The 19,521-nt window shown below is 56.8% G+C and overlaps 1 protein-coding gene across 1 annotated transcript in view; it reads right to left on the minus strand.

The window, feature by feature from the left end:
* DHRSX (dehydrogenase/reductase X-linked) overlaps window positions 1-19,521 on the minus strand; it is a 136,645-nt gene that overhangs the window by 11,532 nt on the left and 105,592 nt on the right. Inside the window, exons 5-6 of the mRNA XM_042975310.1 lie at window positions 14,273-14,480; window positions 8,153-8,360 (exon numbers count right to left, since the gene is read on the minus strand). Coding sequence (XP_042831244.1) covers window positions 8,153-8,360; window positions 14,273-14,480 — 416 coding nt within the window. The remainder of the gene's footprint in view (window positions 1-8,152; window positions 8,361-14,272; window positions 14,481-19,521) is intronic.

Consider the following 19,521-nt stretch of genomic DNA (forward strand, 5'->3'; position numbering starts at 1 on the left):
GGGGGAAGTGCCCACCCCAATGCCCCCGTGAGCACTCTTGATCGCTCCGTGCCTGGAAGGTTGCCCGAGATGTCCTCAGTCTGTCTGAATGGACATCCTGCACTGACTCCCAGCTCCACACCTCCTGGGGGATCCCATCTGGTCTGATGTAATCAGGATATACCTGAGAGGCGGGTCTTGTCCACCTGCTCTACAGAGGAAGGAGCTGAAGCCAACACACTTGGGAAAGACACAAGGGAACGGTCTTCAGAGCTGAGACCCAAGGAAGCTGAAACTTCCAGTAAATTATCACAAACTTGGTGGCTTAGTACAGCACAGATCTATTCTCTCAAAATTCTACAAGGTTACAAGTGTAAAACGTATCTCAGTGCGCCAAAATCCGAGGGTTGGCAGGGGCTGCCTTCTTCCTGGATGTTCTGGGGGAGAGTCTGCCTCCTTGTCACTTCTTTCTCCAAGTCTGACCCACCCTCCTGTCCCTTACGAGGACCCCTGTGATGGTGCTGGGCTCTCCTGGATCGTCTGAGATATCCTACCACAGGTTGATTCCACGAGGGAAGACGAATGGCGGTAGGTCCCTACAGCACGACAGAAGGTCAACTGAAGATCGTGATCACAGTGTGCTTGAATCTTGTTGAACGAGGGGGGAAGGATGGCTGGACGTGTGCCCTTGAGTTGATTAATGCAACCTGCCATCCTCCTGACACATCCATCAAAAAGCAATCAAGTGACCCAATGACCGGCTGATCCAAATGCATATTAAAGAGAACCGGCCGTCACTGGTCGTACATGTTCCGGTGATGTGGCCACATCCTACACTGTCAATTTGTTTCATTTGAATAGGAGACCCACCTATTGTGGGGAGACCCACAATCAGGCCTGGGATTGTTTGAAACAAGCCCCACACAGGGGTCCAGAGGCACCCGGCACCGAGGACCGTGCTTCCTCATGGTCCCCACTGATCCTGAGGCAGTGAGGTAGGTGCATGGGGTTGCTGTCCTAACGCCACGGTCCCCACACCTGACAGATGCGTTTTCTGCATCGGCACTGGCATCCCTGGGTCTCACGACCGCTGAAAAGCTTCATCTACACTCATACGGAGCCTGGGAAAGTAGAGACTGACAGAGTCGTGCCAGCCTCCTGCTTCTTCTCAAGGAACTGCGCCACGCGTCCCCGGGGCGCTGCCAGCCGGGTCTGGGGCAGGCTGAATGAGGCTGCTCTGTTGGCGTGAGACAATATTTCCAAGTCCCTTTGCTGGAGGAAGTAGACACCCGATGATGAGTCGGTAGGAAGGCAGATGGAAAAGGAAGGGCGGTAATGAAGCCCTGAAGGGAGCTGTGGGGTGCAGCAGGTTCACGAGAGGCGCTCGGATGAGACCAGGGGCACGCGTGGCGGGCAGGCCTCGAGAAGAGCTCCCCTGGCCGTCCTCTTTAATTCCGACACTTGTCGAAACCCACAATCCTCGAAGGGACCGAGCTGTCAACGCTGACTCAGGGCGAGGGAGGAATCCTCAAGAAAGCGATCCGCGTTAAAGAGAACGTTGAAAGCCGAGTTGGAACCATCCGTGTGAAAATCTGCAAACCCACAGAGCTTGCAAAGGCCAATATTTTCATCAGGACGTTAGTATCGCAACTTGACAGACAGAGCACAGAGGAGGATTTGTGGTTCTGGGGTAAATATCAGTACAGAAGTCCCCAGCGAACTGCCTGGGGAATGGGATCCTCTGGTGTGGGGGACATCAATGGTCGACGACGGGCAGAATCATTCTAGAAACCGGGGGCCCTCCACTCTAGGATGCACGTGATCCCAATAAGGGACTTGAGGGAAACAAAAGCAAAGACACAATCATCTCCCTAGATCCCAGTCAACTAGATTCCCCGTTTTCTGGAAAGTGCCAGATATTAAATATTGCTGGCTTCATGGGCCATCGGGTCTCTGCTATAACTACTCAGCTCTGCTGTGGAAACACAAAAAACATGTAAATGAACAAGTGTGTGTGTGTGAATAAAACTTTACTGGCAAAACCACGTGGCCACTGAAAATAGCAAATAAGATATGACCCGGCAATATCATCTATTAGCTAATTGCGCAAAGAGTAAGTAAGAGCATTTTCAAGAGAGGTTCACATACTACAAAGAAGGGGCGGGGATGGGATTATATTCACGCCTTAAGTCCTCATCTGGCTTCACAAACAGAAGACTGAAAATCCATTAAAAACAAGACGTCAGCCACAGAATCAACAAAGGTACAAAGGCTGGAGGCATTCTCAGCCCTTGAACCAGTTTGTGTAAAACTGTCCTTGAAAGCCCATGGAATTCTCTGGGACATGCAGACGGGAGAACCTTCTAGAACCTTCTCAGGCCAGAGCCCACGGTGTTCCCTAGAGAGACTGGGACAGAAACAGCACTGGACACGCACGGTTGATGCCTTACGGGAACGTTGTCGGAAACCGCAAAGAACGAGAAACGACCCAGATGTTCCTGACCAAGAGGATAGATCTAAGATTTCAAACACTTAATATGGACTTATTAACTGTGGGTTAAATTGGGTCCTGGCCCCCAAAACACATTTGGAGGTCCTAGCTCCCAGTAGGGTGAAGGGCACGTTACTTGAAAACAGAGTCGTTGCCAATGTGACGAAGGGAAGGGTCTGAGATGAGCCCATCCTAGATCAGGGTGGCCCTGAATCGGATGACAGGTGTCCTCATGGGAGAGGCAAGAGGAGAGACACAGACACAGAGGACAAGACCCTCAAAGACAGAGACAGAGACGGGAGGGATGCGGCCACGAGCCCAGGGACGCCTGGAGCCCCAGAAGCTGGAAGAGGCAGGAAGGACCCTCCCCTGGAGCCTCTGGAGGGAGCACAGCCCTGCCCCTCCTGGATCCCAGCGGCCCTGCCCTGCCTGAATCTCAGTGGTCCTGCCCCTCCTGGATCTCAGGGGTCCTGCCCCTCCTGGGTCTCAGTGGCCCTGCCCTGCCTGGATCTCACTGGCCCTGCCCTGCCTGGATCTCACTGGCCCTGCCCTGCCTGGATCTCAGTGGCCCTGCCCTGCCTGGATCTCACTGGTCCTGACCCTCCTGGGTCTCAGTGGCCCTGCCCTGCCTGAATCTCAGTGGTCCTGCCCCTCCTGGATCTCAGGGGTCCTGCCCCTCCTGGGTCTCAGTGGCCCTGCCCGGCCTGGATCTCAGTGGTCCTCCCCTGCCTGGATCTCAGTGGTTCTGCCCCTCCTGGGTCTCAGTGGCCCTGCCCCTCCTGGATCTCAGTGGTCCTCACCCTCCTGGGTCTCAGTGGCCCTGCCCTGCCTGGATCTCAGTGGTCCTCCCCTGCCTGGATCTCAGGGGTCCTGCCCTGCCTGGATCTCAGTGGTCCTGCCCTGCCTGGATCTCAGTGGCCCTGCCCTGCCTGGGTCTCAGTGGCCCTTCCCTGCCTGGATCTCAGTGGTCCTCCCCTGCCTGGATCTCAGGGGTCCTGCCCCTCCTGGATCTCAGTGGTCCTGCCCCTCCTGGGTCTCAGTGGCCCTGCCCTGCCTGGATCTCAGTTGTCCTCCCCTGCCTGGATCTCAGAGGTCCTGCCCCTACTGGATCTCCGTGGTCCTGACCCTCCTGGGTCTCAGTGGCCCTGCCCTGCCTGGATCTCAGTTGTCCTCCCCTGCCTGGATCTCAGAGGTCCTGCCCCTACTGGATCTCCGTGGTCCTGACCCTCCTGGGTCTCAGTGGCCCTGCCCTGCCTGGATCTCAGTGGTCCTCCCCTGCCTGGAACTCAGGGGTCCTGCCCTGCATGGATCTCAGTGGTCCTGCCCCTCCTGGATCTCAGCGGTCCTGCCCCTCCTGGATCTCAGCGGTCCTGCCCCTCCTGGGTCTCAGCGGTCCTGCCCCTCTTGGGTCTCAGTGGCCCTGCCCCTCCTGGGTCTCAGCGGTCCTGCCCCTCTTGGGTCTCAGTGGCCCTGCCCTGCCTGGATCTCAGTTGTCCTCCCCTGCCTGGATCTCAGTGGTCCTGCCCCTCCTGGGTCTCAGCAGCCCTGCCCTGCCTGGATCTCAGTGGCCCTGCCCTGCCTGGATCTCAGTGGCCCTGCCCCTCCTGGATCTGAGGGGCCCTGCCCTGCCTGGATCTCAGTGGCCCTGCCCTGCCTGGATCTCAGTGGCCCTGCCCCTCCTGGATCTGAGGGGCCCTGCCCCTCCTGGATCTCAGTGGCCCTGCCCTGCCTGGATCTCAGTGGTCCTCCCCTGCCTGGATCTCAGAGGTCCTGCCCCTCCTGGATCTCAGTGGTCCTGCCCCTCCTGGATCTCCGTGGTCCTGCCCCTCCTGGATCTCAGTGGTCCTGACCCTCCTGGGTCTCAGTGGCCCTGCCCTGCCTGGATCTCAGTGGTCCTCCCCTGCCTGGATCTCAGAGGTCCTGCCCCTCCTGGATCTCCGTGGTCCTGACCCTCCTGGGTCTCAGTGGCCCTGCCCTGCCTGGATCTCAGTGGTCCTCCCCTGCCTGGATCTCAGGGGTCCTGCCCTGCATGGATCTCAGGGGTCCTGCCCCTCCTGGATCTCAGTGGTCCTGCCCCTCCTGGATCTCAGTGGTCCTGCCCCTCCTGGGTCTCAGCGGCCCTGCCCCTCCTGGATCTCAGTGGTCCTGCCCTGCCTGGATCTCAGTGGTCCTCCCCTGCCTGGATCTCAGGGGTCCTGCCCTGCCTGGATCTCAGTGGTCCTGCCCCTCCTGGGTCTCAGTGGCCCTGCCCTGCCTGGATCTCAGTGGTCCTCCCCTGCCTGGATCTCAGTGGTTCTGCCCCTCCTGGATCTCAGTGGTCCTGACCCTCCTGGGTCTCAGTGGCCCTGCCCCTCCTGGATCTCAGCGGCCCTGCCCCTCCTGGATCTCAGCGGCCCTGCCCCTCCTGGATCTCAGTGGTCCTGCCCCTCCTGAATCTCAGTGGCCCTGCCCTGCCTGGATCTCAGTGGTCCTCCCCTGCCTGGATCTCAGGGGTCCTGCCCCTCCTGGGTCTCAGGGGTCCTGCCCCTCCTGGATCTCAGTGGTCCTGCCCCTCCTGGATCTCCATGGTCCTGCCCCTCCTGGATCTCAGTGGTCCTGACCCTCCTGGGTCTCAGTGGCCCTGCCCTGCCTGGATCTCAGTGGTCCTGCCTCTCCTGGATCTCAGTGGCCCTTCCCTGCCTGGATCTCCGTGGTCCTGCCCCTCCTGAATCTCAGTGGCCCTGCCCTGCCTGGATCTCAGTGGTCCTCCCCTGCCTGGATCTCAGTGGCCCTGCCCCTCCTGGATCTGAGGGGCCCTGCCCCTCCTGGATCTCAGTGGCCCTGCCCTGCCTGGATCTCAGTGGCCCTGCCCTGCCTGGATCTCAGTGGCCCTGCCCTGCCTGGATCTCAGTGGCTCTGCCCTGCCTGGATCTCAGTGGCCCTGCCCTGCCTGGATCTCAGTGGCCCTGCCCTGCCTGGATCTCAGTGGCCCTGCCCTGCCTGGATCTCAGTGGCTCTGCCCTGCCTGGATCTCAGTGGTCCTGCCCTGCCTGGATCTCAGTGGCCCTGCCCTGCCTGGATCTCAGTGGCCCTGCCCCTCCTGGGTCTCAGAGGTCCTGCCCCTCCTGGATCTCAGTGGCCCTGCCCTGCCTGGATCTCACTGGTCCTGTGTGGATCTTAGTGGTCTTGTCCCCACTGGGTATCAGACTTCTGGCCTCCAGAGCTGGGACAGGATAAATTTCTGTGGTTCTTGCCATCCTGTCTGTGCTCATTTGTTTTCGGTGCCCTAGGAAACTGATGTACTGAGAAAAAAAAATCACATATTATTCTACTTCCCTAGGGATCAAAGAAAGCCAAGTTAAATTTCAGAGACACACGTGTGTGAGAGGCTGATAACAAGACAAAGTCGATGCCCTGTGTGGGACGGGGGTTAGATTTTGCAGGTGCATTTTGGGGAAACCCTGGGCACTTTTTTTTTTAATGTTTATTTATTTTTGACAGAGAGAGAGAGAGAGAGAGCGCGAGCATGAGCAGGGGAGGGGCAGAGAGAGAGGGAGACACAGAATCCGAAGCAGGCTCCAGGCTCAGACCTGTCAGCGCAGAGCCTGATGCAGGGGTTGAACTCACAGACTGTGAGATCATGACCTGAGCCCAGTCGGAGGCTCAGCCGACTGAGCCCCCCAGGTGCCGCCCGTTGGCAGTATTTCTAGTGACATCTGTTCACCCCCGAAACCTCAAGACATCACAAGACAAGTACGGGTATTTACTGAGAATTAATGAAACACCCGTGCAAGGCGTTAGGATCCTGGTCTCGGCACGTCCAAGATGCGGGGTTCTGGGGTTCCCCTGGGAGCAGCAAGCGATTCTCAGACACCAACCCCTCGGCTCTGACACGTCCACTCTGAGGCACCTGGATGTGGCCTCAGATGCCACAGGGTAGGACTGTCCCCGACCCCCCACCTTCAGCTGCCAATTGAAAATTCAGGTTGTCACCCGTGCAGTGGAGTGACCTGTGTGTAGACTGGAGGTTCCTCCAAAGCCTCCTCGGTTCCCTCAACCCGCCAGAGGGGCTCGCAGGGGCGCGGGGAAATATCTCACTGCCTAGCTCACCGGGTGATCATAAGAGGGCCTCGGAGGTCAGACTGGCTCTAACTGCAGCCACCCTCCCCTTCCCCTCCCCCCGCTTCCCCTCCCCGGAGGTCAGGGGGGCGGGGCAGAAAGTGCCAAGCCTCTCATCACTCGGTTGGTTCCCCTGGTAACCAGCCCCCAAAGACTCGGGCTTCCCAAAGGTCCCCTCATTCGCATAACAAAAGACACCCCTCTGGCTCTCCCGGCCCGGAAATTCCAAGGGTTTTAGGAGCTCCTGGCCAGACCCAGGCGGGAGACCAGAGATTTTTATTATAAATCACAAAGTCACCAGCATCGGGAAAGACATCCGGGAAAGGAAAGACAACTTACTCTCAGGACAACAAAGGTCACAGTGTGAAATCTCAACGCCTCCCCCCGCAAATCAAGTCACACATCCCTCCCGATTAGCTTGCTCTGATGGCCATCGTATCCTATCCTGTCCTATCTTAGTCTACTCTTGTCTTATCGTATTTTATGCGACCTTATTGCATCCCAGTTCTCCTCGGCTCTAGTCTACCGTAAAAATCTGCCAACAGCCCAAACCTAGAAAGACAGGACCACTGGGTAAGTAAACAGATATGTCCTCAACCTCTGCTGTGTTTTCTTCAAATCACAGGTAACCTAAAAGCTGATGTGGAAAGAAATACACAGGCAGGGAAGGGACAGAGCAGGAGACTGAATTCAGATCAGACACAGGGGTGTGGGCAGGGGTGTAGGAAACCTGAGCCTTCCCCTCCAGGATCAGCGGAGAAGGGTGGGCGTTGGGACCCACGGGGTGGGGGCGGGGACCGTTGGGACCCACGGGGTGGGGGCGGGGACCGTGATCAGTACGCATGACTCCCTTCCAACGCCTTCCAGACTGATGGAGGAACTGGTCCCAACAAGACAAAAGGCAACGGGGGGGGGGGGTGGGGGGGTGGGGGGGGGTGGGGGGGGATCTCTAAACACGACGTTAGCACAGAAACCGGGAAGCTTGGATACAGCTGGCCGTCACCCCACTGGGGGCAACAGGGACTGGGAGGGACGAACATCCAAACAGAGGCGCTGGTGGGTCCCACGGGTGGCATTCGGGCTCAGGCGCAACCTGTGTGACTTCGCGGTGGCAAAGCGGAGGCAGCCTGCGCGCTCCTGGTAAGGACGCTGAGGGACGCAGAGTGGCAAAGCTCCCCAGAGACTCCGGTGTGGCGAGCACCCCCACATCCCGGAAGCAGGGGGGAAGGCGGGCCCCGAAACACACACGCAGCCACTCCGGGAAGCTGGGGCCCAGGCCGCGCCCTTCCGGGGCGCAAGGGTCGCCAGGGACGCCGGAAGCAGCGGCCAAAGAAACGACGTTCTGAAATCAACCAGACTTTGATTCAGAAACGCGTGCGCAAACCTGCCGTCTGCCCCAAACCTGCCGTCCGCCCTGGAGACAAACACCAGCGGCGGTTTGACTGCACACGCGGGCGGCTCCCACCACTGACTGTTGTCGACCCGACGGGGGCACCGGGCCGCGCGAAAGTGGCCCCGAGGTGGCCGCCCCCGGGGCCGCGGACGGCAGGGCCGGGAACCGCCAGGCGAGCGTCGCAAGCTTACCTTGAACGCCCACCAGCCGAGCATCTTCTGGATGAGACGCGTGCCCCAGAAGACGTGTCTGTACAGGTCCGTGTCGACCACCCCCGGGTCGGCCACGTTGGCGGTCACGGGGCTCCCCTGGGCGGCCAGCAGTCTCTGCAGGTGGTAGGTGAACAGGACGAGCGCCAGCTTGCTTTGGGCGTAGGCGCCGTGGGGGGAGTAGCAGCGGCTGCAGGGGCAAAGCGGGACACGCGTCAGACGGTGATGCACCTGTCGCCTACCCGCGTCCCTCACCTGCCCTGTCTCTCACCTGTCCGTGTTCCTCACCTGTCCCATCCCTCACCTGTCCAGGTCCCTCACCTGTCTGCGTCCCTCACCTGTCTGCATCCCTCACCTGTCCCATCCCGCACCTGTCCGGTCCCTCACCTGTCCAGGTCCTTCACCTGTCTGCATCCCTCACCTGTCCCATCCTGCACCTGTCCGGTCCCTCACCTCTCTGGCCCCTCACCTGTCTGCATTCCTCACCTGTCCCATCCCTCACCTGTCCAGGTCCCTCACCTGTCCACGTCCCTCACCTGCCCCATCCCTCACCTGTCTGGGTCACTCACCTTTCCGGGTCCCTCACCCGTCCACGTCCCTCACCTGTCCCATCCTGCACCTGTCCAGTCCCTCACCTACCCCGTTCCTCACCTGTGCGGGTCACTCACCTGTCTGGGTCCCTCATCTGTCCACATCCCTCACCCGTCCGGGTTCCTCACCTGTCCCATCCCTCACCTGTCTGGGTCCCTCACCTGCCCCATCCCGCACCTGCCCCATCCCTCACCTGTCCAGGTCCCTCACCTGTCTGCGTCCCTCACCTGCCCAATCCCTCACCTGTCTGGGTCACTCACCTTTCCAGGTCCCTCACTTGTCCACGACCCTCACCTGTCTCATCCTGCACCTGTTCGGTCCCTCACCTGCCCCGTCCCTCACCCATCTGGGTCCCTCACGTATCTGGGTCCCTCACCTGCCTGCGTCCATCACCTGTCCCATCCCGCACCTGTCTGGTCCCTCACCTGCCCTGTCCCTCACCTATCTGGGTCCCTCACCTGTCCCGGTCCCTCACCTGCCCCATCCCTCATCTGTCCATGTCCCTCACCTGTCCCATCCCGTACCTGTCCAGTCCCTCACCTGCCCCGTCCCTCACCTGTCTGTGTCCCTCACCTGTCCGGGTCCACTTGCCCCGTCCCTCACCTATCCGGGTCCCTCACCTATCTGGATCCCTCACTTGTCCACGTCCCTCATCTGTCTGCGTCCCTCACCTGTCCCATCCCGCACCTGTCCGGTCCCTCACCTGCCCTGTCCCTCACCTGTCTGGGTCCCTCACCTGTCTGGGTCCTTCACTTGCCCCGTCCCTCACTATCTGGGTCCCTCACCTATCTGGGTCCCACACCTGTCCGGGTCCCTCACCTGTCCCGTCCCTCACCTGTCTGGGTCCCTCACCTGTCTGGGTCCCTCACCTGCCCCATCCCTCATCTGTTCACGTCCCTCACCTGTCCCATCCTGCACCTGTCTGGTCCCTCACCTGTCCCATCCTGCACCTGCCTGGGTCCCTCACCTGTCCCATCCCTCACCTGCCTGTGTCCCTCACCTGTTGGGAGTCCCTTACCTGCCCTCACCCAAGGGCCTCCCACCTGCCCTCTGTCCCTGGGGTATCCTAACTGGGTTTCTACTCCCCTGCACATGGGGTTTTTCCCGTTTGTAGGACCTCCACGTGACCTCAGCACTCAGGGGTCATGCAGGTACCTGGCGTTACGCTCGAGAACTGAGCAGAAAGCCATACATTTCAGCGTTTGTAAGGATGCGTCAATTCTCCCTGTCTGCCTTTATTTTTTATTTCATTAAAAAAAAAAAAGTTTATTTATTTTGAGAGAGAGCACGAGCAGCAGGGAGGTGCAGGGAGAAAGACCGGGGGAGACTCCCGAGCAGGCTCCACACTGTCAGCGCAGAGCCTGATGCAGGGGCTCTGACTCAGGAACCGTGAGCTCAGGACCTGAGCCGAATTCGAGAGTCCGACGCTCAGCGGACTGAGCCACGCCTCTAACACAGGATGAAAACAGAGCCCAGAGCCCAGCTCTGGAAGCCTGGGATGTATGGGACCGGCCTGTTTTTATCTTTCAAATCATTTTTCAGCCGTGAAGTACGTAGTTACGTTTCATAGTCCATTTACAGAAACCCACGTTTGAGTTTTGTCAAAGTTGTGACGTCTGTCGTCTCATAATGTGCTTGGAACATGATTACGTTTTAAAGCCGGTGTTTTCTTTGTTCCTTTTTGTTTTTTTTTTCTTTTGTTTGCTTTTCTTTTGTGTTTTTTTTTGTTTTGTTTTTTAATGTTTTTGTTTATTTTTGAGACAGAAACAGAGCATGAGCAAGGGAGGGTCAGAGAGAGAGGGAGGCACAGAATGTGAAGCAGGCTCCAGGCTCTGAGCTGTCAGCACAGAGCCCGATGTGGGGCCTGAACTCACGGACCGTGAGATCCTGACCCAAGCTGACGTTGGATGCCCAACCGACTGAGCCACCCAGGCGCCCCATTGTTTTTTGAGCAGTTGTGGGTTCACAGCGACCAAGGGGCGGTTAGAGCTTCCCACACACCCCCTGCCTGTCCCTGCTCATGCACAGCCTCCCCCATGACCGGCATCCCCCCCGGACGGTGCTTTGGTACAAGTGATGAACGTGGACGGCCCACCCAGAGCCCAGAGTTTAATTTACGTGGGGCTTTATTCTCGGTGGTGCACATCCTACGGGTTTGGGCAAAAGTACAGTGACCTCTAAGCACCATTATGGTCCCAAACACAATAGATTCTCGGCCCAAAAAGCCCCATGTGCCCCTCCTCTCCAGCCTTGCCTCCTCCCCAACCCCAGGCCACAAGCGATTTTTCTACTGTCTGCATAGTTTTGCCTTTTCCAGAATGTTCTACTGCTGGAGTCATATTGGCTTGTTTCACTGCTGAAGGACACCTAGGCGGCTTCCCAGTTTCGGGAACGAGGAATCAAGGTGCCAGACACATCTGTGTGCAGGTTTCCGACGGGGCACGTTTTCCGCTCCACGGGTCTGGCTGGGGGTCCGTCCCATTTCTGCTGGAGAATGAACCCCCAGCTCCTCTGTCTTAACGGATGAGTGCGGGGGGCAGGTCAGCGAGGGTAACACCGCACAAAGTTGCCACAGACCGTTTGCCAAAAGAATGGAAACCGGGGCTGTTAGGGAGGGAGGGAGTAAGAGAAAAAAATACAGGGCGGTTCAGAGCACAGATTCCCTCCCTGATCCAACACAAGCCCCAAACCCTCAATTATCGTCAACATACTGGGAGTTTTCTCTTTTTGGGGCCGATTTCTCCTCTCTGCTTCCCGCAGGGGGGAGGACAAGGCCGCAGGAAACAGGCGGTAATTTACTGCGGGCAGATCGATGCCGACTTTCCTCTTGGCTTCTGGCCACTGGCGACGGGCCGTGTGCGTGCAAGCATTGCACGGAATTCCCAAGATTGCCCGGGTTGGGGTGAAGGTCGGGGCCTTTCAAGGCTGTGATACTTAAGTATGCACGTTTCCCAAGGAAAAATGGATGTGTTATGTGATTATGGTTTTATACGGCAGAAGGGAGAAGAAAGCAGTAAAAATCTTTAAAAATACTTTGCAGGGCCGGGACGGGGGGGAGTCAATACATTTTTCCAGAGGACAGAGGAAGAAAGTCTAAGAGGACAAGTAATTTCATGAGACGTCCCCCGGCGGACTTACGGAGAAAGAGTCGTCCGAGGCGGAAATGGAAAAGAATCAAAGCAAATAAACAGGAGGACGTGATTTCCCCACTGAGGTTTGTAAATAGAACCCCAAGGACTTGGAAAGGCAGCCGGTGCGGCGAACAAGAAAGAGGCTGAAAGTTAACAGATGAAAGGGAGCAGGGAGACAGCGTCCAAGAACTGTTCTCGCTGCATCAGGATAAACGAATTCAGGAAACGTGTGCGTGGCTGGGTTCTACACGGAACGGTTAACTGCTTGCTTTCGTAATACGTGGTGTCAAAAACCAGAATGCAAACCGTGAAAATACACGTTTGTTTTCTGTAAATACAAACATATTTGGGTAATTACTTAAAGAATAATTCAAAGGCTAATCTGAAACAAAAGTTACAGGTGGTAATGTGGTATGTCGTGTGGGCGGAGGGCAGAAAAACGTTCCTCCTAGACTTTTGAGTGCTGTCCATAAGCTCTGCAAATTAAATTGAGAACTGCTAGATCAACAGGGGAAAGTCACATCAATGTTATTCTTAACTTTACATCTTTAGGGGGAACTTCATAAAAGACCATTAGGCTTGGGTTTATATACCATTTAACCAAGGTTGGGAAACGGTGGAGGAGTGAGTAGACAAAGAAAAGGGGGTTTGGGCTGCCAGAGGTGATAAATAATTGTGGGAGGACGGAGGCAGACCTGGGTGGGCGCATCTGTAAGCGGCAAACGTTGCCACGGGCGTCTGGAACCGACTCTGCCCCCAAGAGCCTCGGGAAGGAGCGTGCCCCTCGCCGCCTGGACGTCCAGCCTCCGGAGCTGGCAGAGACTCAGGTCCTGTGGTTCTAAGCCACGCCGGCTGTGGTGCTTTGTTACGGACGCCCCTGGAAGACGTCGTGCGATCCACGGACACTCACGCACCAGCTCTGCCCAGACGAGCATGTGTGTTAGTGGTACACGGGCAGCCGTTCCTTCGTCCGGGAGATCGGCAAACTTTGCGACGAGGAGACCGTCGTCCGTTCTGAGGACGGGAACCGGAATGGGGATACACGTCTGCTTTGGGCCCACGGAGGAGAGAGAGCGTGGTCCCAGGCCCTTCCTTGCCCGGCACATTGTGGTGAACAGCGGTCACCCTTGGTGTCGAACCCAAGCTGGGGTAGCGCAGACAAGACCCACAGAGGACCTCGTCGGTCCTCAGGTGTCCACGGCTACAGGAGGCCGGACAGCGACACAAGCCGGGGTGCATGGCAGTCTAGACGTTGCTGGGAAGGTGTTTTCTTAGCTGGGAATAACACTGAAATCGGTAGATTTGGAGGAAAGTGGGTCACCCTCCAAGAGGCGGGTGGGCCTCGTCTAATCAGTTGAAGGCTTTAAGAGGAAACATGGCGTTCCCTTCAAAGAGGAAGGGATTTGGCCTGGAGACTGCAGCTTTGAAACACTCCCCCAACTACCAGTTTTTAGGCTCCAGATGGCAATTCTGACTCTTGGTTGCTTCACCAGCCTGCTGGTCAACCCCGTAGAGGCGGGATTTGTCAGTCTCTCTGATCTGTGAGCCAATTCGTTAACGAAATCCATCCAGGGGCTCCTGGGTGGCTCAGCTGGTTGGATGGCTGAGTGTCGATTTCCGCTCAGGTCATGGTTTCACCGTTTGTGGGCTCCAGCCCCACGTCGGGCTCTGTGCGGGCAGCTCGGAGCCTGGAGCCTGCTTCGGATTCTCTGTCTCCCTCTCTCTCTGCCCCTCCCCCGCTCACCCTCTGTCTCTCTCTCTCTCAAAAATAAATAAACATTAAAAAATTTTTTAAATAAAAAAAATTTAAAAAGCAACAAAAAAACCCCCAAATCGATGTACCTCTGTCTCATAATATATATATAATAATCCATCTTATGTAATATGTATTTATATATAACATATACAGATATAAACATATTATATATATATATATATATATATATATATATATATATATGTATATATATGTTTTAACTTAAACAATGAGAGTTTTATCCCCTCCTCCCAAAACGAAATCTATTTTTTTAAATAAAGCTATGTCTTTCTTCATGAGTCAGTTCCATTGATTACCAGCAATTTTTAACAGACTCTGCCCGTGTGGGTTTTGGAATGCTTCACCGTATCCTGATTTATGCCTTTGCAAGAACACGGATTGCCAGAAAATCCATCCTGGCGGTTATCACTACCTCCCAGGGGTGTTTACATCAGGTGGAGGCCGGGGACCCAGTGCTTGTGACCCCGTAAGTGTCGCTGGGACGCGCTGGCCGCCCGCGGGGCTGGGGTGCACCGGCTCCCGCGACGCTGAGCACGCGCCCCGCGCGACGGCCAGTCTCGAGCCCCCCGCTCGGCCCCCCCCCCCCCTCCCGCGGGCACGCACCTGCCGTGCAGGTCGCGCAGGCGCAGCTCGCCCACGTAATGCGTGGCGGACGAGACGGTCACCACCCTGGCGGTGCGGCCCGGACGCCCGGCCGCCTTCAGGGAGTCCAGCAGCAGGTTGGTGAGGACGAAGTGGCCCAGGTAGTTCAGCCCGAAGTGCTCCTCAAATCCGTCTCTGGTCTTCCTCTGCGGGACCATCATCACCGCGGCTGCAAGAAAGGGGGTTCCGGGGCGCGTGACGACGGGGCGACGGGGGGCGCTGTGGCACACGCGGGCCGCAGGGACGCGGACACCAGCGGGAACGATGCCAGGAGGGGCACACGGCCCCGTGCGCGGCAAGGATCCTAAGAGACAGGCGTGTGCAAGATGCTGACAATGTGCCGAGTCGGCAACAGGTGCCCCCGACCGGCCCGGGAGGTTCATCCTTCTGGAGACAAGGGCCCTCGGCGCAAACAACGACTCCCTTTTCCAAGGAGCTTCCTGGCCAGGCTGGAAACGGGCAGAGCCCAGAGCCTGCCCCCCGAGCCCCTTCAGCGACAGCACCCACCCCACCCCCCACCATGCCCAGGGCACCCACAAATCCACTCATTCCTCAGGGTGCCCTGTGCAAAACACATTCCTGGGGCGCCCGGGGGGTTCAGTCGGTGAACCGCCCGACCGACTTCGGCTCAGGTCACGATCTCACGGTGCATGAGTTCAACCCCTGCATCAGGCTCTGCGCTGACAGCTCGGAGCCTGGAGCCTGCTTCTGCTTCTGCGTCTCCCTCTCGCTCTGCCCCTCCCCTGCTCACACTCTCTCTCTCTCAAAAAATAAAACAAAACGTTAAAAAAATAAAAGAAAAAAAAAAAGAAACACATTCCTAAAAGCAAGTTCCCTGCTTGCTACCTGCGTTCTCCCCCAGGTCCGAACACCCGCACGCCCGTCAGGGCAACGCTCGGCTGAGTCCCAGTCCCTGAATCTTCTCCACGGATGACACGGCTTCCAGGTGTGCAGGAACCACGCCCGGGCCACGTGGCTCCAGGTCCTGGAGGGCCAGCTTGCTAGGCACCTGGATGCGTGTGTGTGCGGGCGTGTTTTACGGGCATGCAATTGTGCGTGTGTTTCTCCAGGTGTTGGAGACACAGTTGCATATGGGCGTGCATTTGCACACACGTGCACACGTCACCAAGCCCGGACACGTACAGACACACACACACGGGTCTTACACGTGCAACAAAGGGCGTATCCCGCCAGGCGCTAAAACTCAGCAAAGAAAACGTTCGCAAAGGACACTGAGCATCTGCTCCTACAAGCGGATGCAAAGCCTGGCATTTTGGGAAAACATTAACGCCTCCCCGGCAGTGCCGTTGTCTTCATTGTTCCATTGAGGGTGATGAAGTCAGATGACCAGAGCTCCGTCCGGGCCGGGAGGGTCATGAACTCCTGGTCGGGGGAGCCTCGCTCGCCACGCACCCCCGGCTTGCACGAGGCTGGTGGGGAGGGAAGTCAAGGCGGCCGTGAAGCAAGGCTGCGCATGTTGACTTTGGAGCCTCTAGGATGGGGGGGGGGGGCTGGTAACACAGCAGTAGCCACTGGCAGGGCAGGGCAGGCCAAAGTTTTCAATTCCTGGGATATTAGTGCATGGCAAAATGATCAATTCCTGGGACATCACTGCATGCCAAAGTTTTCAATTCCTGGGACATCAGTTCATCCCCAAATTATCAATTCCTGGGACATCAGTTCATCCCCAAATTATCAATTCCTGGGACATCAGTTCATCCCCAAATTATCAATTCCTGGGACATCACTGCATCCCAAAATTTTCCATTCCTGGGACATCAGTTCATCCCAAAATTATCCATTCCTGGGACATCAGTTCATCCCAAAATGATCAATTCCTGGGACATCACTGCCTGCCAAAATTATCAATTCCTGGGACATCAGTTCATCCCCAAATTGTCAATTCCTGGGACATCAGTTCATCCCCAAATTATCAATTCCTGGGACATCAGTTCATCCCCAAATTATCAATTCCTGGGACATCACTGCATGCCAAAGTTTTCAATTCCTGGGACATCACTTCATCCCAAAATTATCCATTCCCGGGACATCAGCTCATCCCAAAATGATCAATTCCTGGGACATCACTGCATGCCAAAATGATCAATTCCTGGGACATTGGCGCACGTCCGCAATCAGTTCCTGGAACATTAGTGTGTGCATAAATGGTCAGTTCCTGGAAAATCCCTGCATCTGCATCGTGCATTATCAATCCCGCATCAGAGAGCCCCACATCTGAGAACACCAAACACGGCCTTCCAAGTATCCGAATTCATTGGAAAGTACCCCGCATAGAGGGATAGGGGCATCAGCAGGGCATGTGGGTCTCAACAGGGATTGTTCGGAATTTGGGGGTGTTGACCTGGGTGAGGTCCTAGGGCTACGACCTGCTTAGTTAAGGACAACCTGTTATAAGACAAATGGCTCATGGAGGTTATTGCCCTCCTCGTGATGGCCTTGGAGACCCTGGACGTTGGTAGCAGAGACGACCGTGGGGGGACTCTGGGCAGGTGCACGGACTTTGGGTTCCCCCCACCCCGGGGCCGCAGTGCTGGACTCATCAGTCTCAGCCTTTGCGGGGGCGCACGCGGTCTGCTATTCGGGCACACGTGCTGAAGGACAAACACAGCCTCGTCTCCCAAAGGCTGAACGTATCCTACTCATTGAGTTTCCATGGTGGGCAATGGGGTGATGACGTCCCCAAGGAAATATGGGGTAACTGTGGAGCCGGGGGGAGGATATGCCAACTTGGATCTCTGTTCTGCCGACAGATCCCAGCAAACTCACCGACCCAGACTCTGAGGATCGGACGATCATGATGCTCTGGGCAAAGAAGTTCAAGGTTAGTCTGGAAATCCTACCCGGTTATCGGAGCGAATCCCTGGGGTAAACAGCCTCGTTCCATCCTGGGGCTCGCAGAAGCGCGGTGAGGGGGGGTGCCTGCACCCCGGAGGCTGTGCCCGAAGCCCTGTGGGGTCCCCTGCGCATTCCTAATGAGAATCTCCTCCTTCATCCATATTCTAATGGAAAATATGCTGGAGACCTCCCCACAGCACAGCTTGGCCCATCTCAGATGCTAAGACTTACGGAATGGCTCCTACGTGCCCAGGGAGAAATGTTTTTTAATGTCTGTTTTTGAGATTGAGTGGGGGAGGGGCAGAGAGAGAGGGAGACAGAATCCGAAGCAGGTTCCAGACTCTGAGCTGTCCGCACAGAGCCCGACGCAGGGCTCGAACCCACAAACCGCGATATCGCCACCCGAGTCGAAGTCGGATGTTCAGCCGACCGAGCCCCCCAGACGCCCCTCTTTTTAGGAATTGTTGACGTTGGGAAATGCATCCGTCAGAGATACGGGAAGGAGTCCTACGAGGATAAAACATCACCCCATGCAGCCATTTCAAACCTACCCAGGAACAGGTGCGGAGATGGGAGAAAGGATAAATAAACTTTTGACGGGAATAAACTATGAATGCTGAGCTGCCTCCACAGATGTACTACAGATCCTTCTTGTGTGAGATAAATCGTCAGCATGGGTCCCGAGCCTCCAGAAAGAGGCAGTCTGGCTCTATTTTCATCCCGGCAGCAAATGCAAACACAATTTCCCGCCTGAAGTACTTAACATTTGCAACATCTCGATCGCGCCGATGTTGAAGAATTTAAGATAAAGTTAACAAAACAAAACAAAACAAAACAAAACAAAACAAAACAACAGAGGGGTGCCTGGCTGGCTCAGTCAGTTAAGTGTCTGATTCTTGATCTCAGCTCAGGTCTTGATCTCAAGGTTGCGAGTTCAAGACCTGCATTGGGCTCCGTGCTGGGCTTAAAGCTTATTTTAAAAAAAATTTTTTTTAAAGAAAAGAAAGGCAGAAGTTGTAGCTTCCCTCGGCCCCTGAGAGGTCCCTTCATGGAGCAGAGCTGGGGCTGGTTCCAGGAGGGAGGTGGTTGCATAATAGGATGTGGGTCCTCTGATCCCACATCGTTGGAAGCAGTCAGCTTGGGGGCAAGACGCACTGTCCCAGAGGAGGGTCCTGGGCAAAAGGTTTTGGGAAATTCTGCAGACCCTCTAGGACCCTAAGGAAGCCATGGCCAGGGTCCTGCTGGGAGAAGCCCCGAGTTGGAAAATGTGTGTGCGACCGTTGATCCCGGGCCCCCCCCAAACCCTCATAAATAATCCCGCCTCACAATTCACATGAGACACGGCTCGGCTGAATGCGCGTGCCCACAGACCACGGCACGAGGCCCATGGGAAACGCCCTCCCGTCCTGCAAGTCAAGGCCAGTCTGAGCCGAGCCCCAGTCCTGGGTCCCCGGGATGCCGCTCCCGGAGCCGGAGACGTTCTGCACAGGTCACAGGTGGGATGCAGGCTTTCCTGTCGTGCACACGACTGTACTGTCATCGAGGAGGGGGGTCTCCTACGGTGACGCGTCTGGCACAATAATGACTCGTCCACCAACTGACTCCTCTGCTAGAGAACGGATTGCACGAGGTCAGGACTTGCACACCACTGGGCCCTTCCTGCCGATGGAACACCAAGCTGCTGGGAGGTGGCTGCCGGGAGCTGAGGGAGGACCCCGCCCAGACACGTCCACGATGGGATCCCCATGTGGCGGACGGACCCACGTCCCCAGAGACATCCACAACTCGATCCCCACATGGTGGCCAGACCGACGTCCCCAGACACGTCCCCGACCCGATCCCCATGTGGCGGACAGACTGACGTCCCTATAGACATTCATGTCCTGACTTCTCTGAGCCTGTGAATATGTGCCCATACGTGGATAAAGGGACTTTGCAGATGGGGGTGGTTCAGAACCCTGAGCTGGGGGTGGTCCTGGATGGCCCCAGTGGTGCAAGGAGGGAGGCGGGAGGCTCAGAGTCGGAGAAGGTGATGTACGCACAGAGCAAACATCACGGAGAGACAGAGGGAGGCCGGGGGTTACACCCTCCACCCCAATGGCTTTGAGAACGAGAGGACACGTCACGAGCCCAGGAATGCCACCAGCCTCCAGAAGCTCGAAAAGGCAAATCAGTTCAAGAGAAATCAAGGCATGGAAGGAAAACCGAGGGATTGTCCCTTGGGGCCAGTGGCACCTGGGGTCAGGGATTGCACACTGGGCGCGTGGCACCTCTGTGTGGCTGGGGCGTGCTGCAGCGATGGGGGGTCCCGGGCACGGAGGAAGGCGTGTGCAGAGGACAAGTTTGGGCTGACG

This window comes from Panthera tigris, chromosome X (assembly GCF_018350195.1).
Source record: "Panthera tigris isolate Pti1 chromosome X, P.tigris_Pti1_mat1.1, whole genome shotgun sequence".
NCBI classification, from domain to species: Eukaryota; Metazoa; Chordata; class Mammalia; order Carnivora; family Felidae; genus Panthera; species Panthera tigris.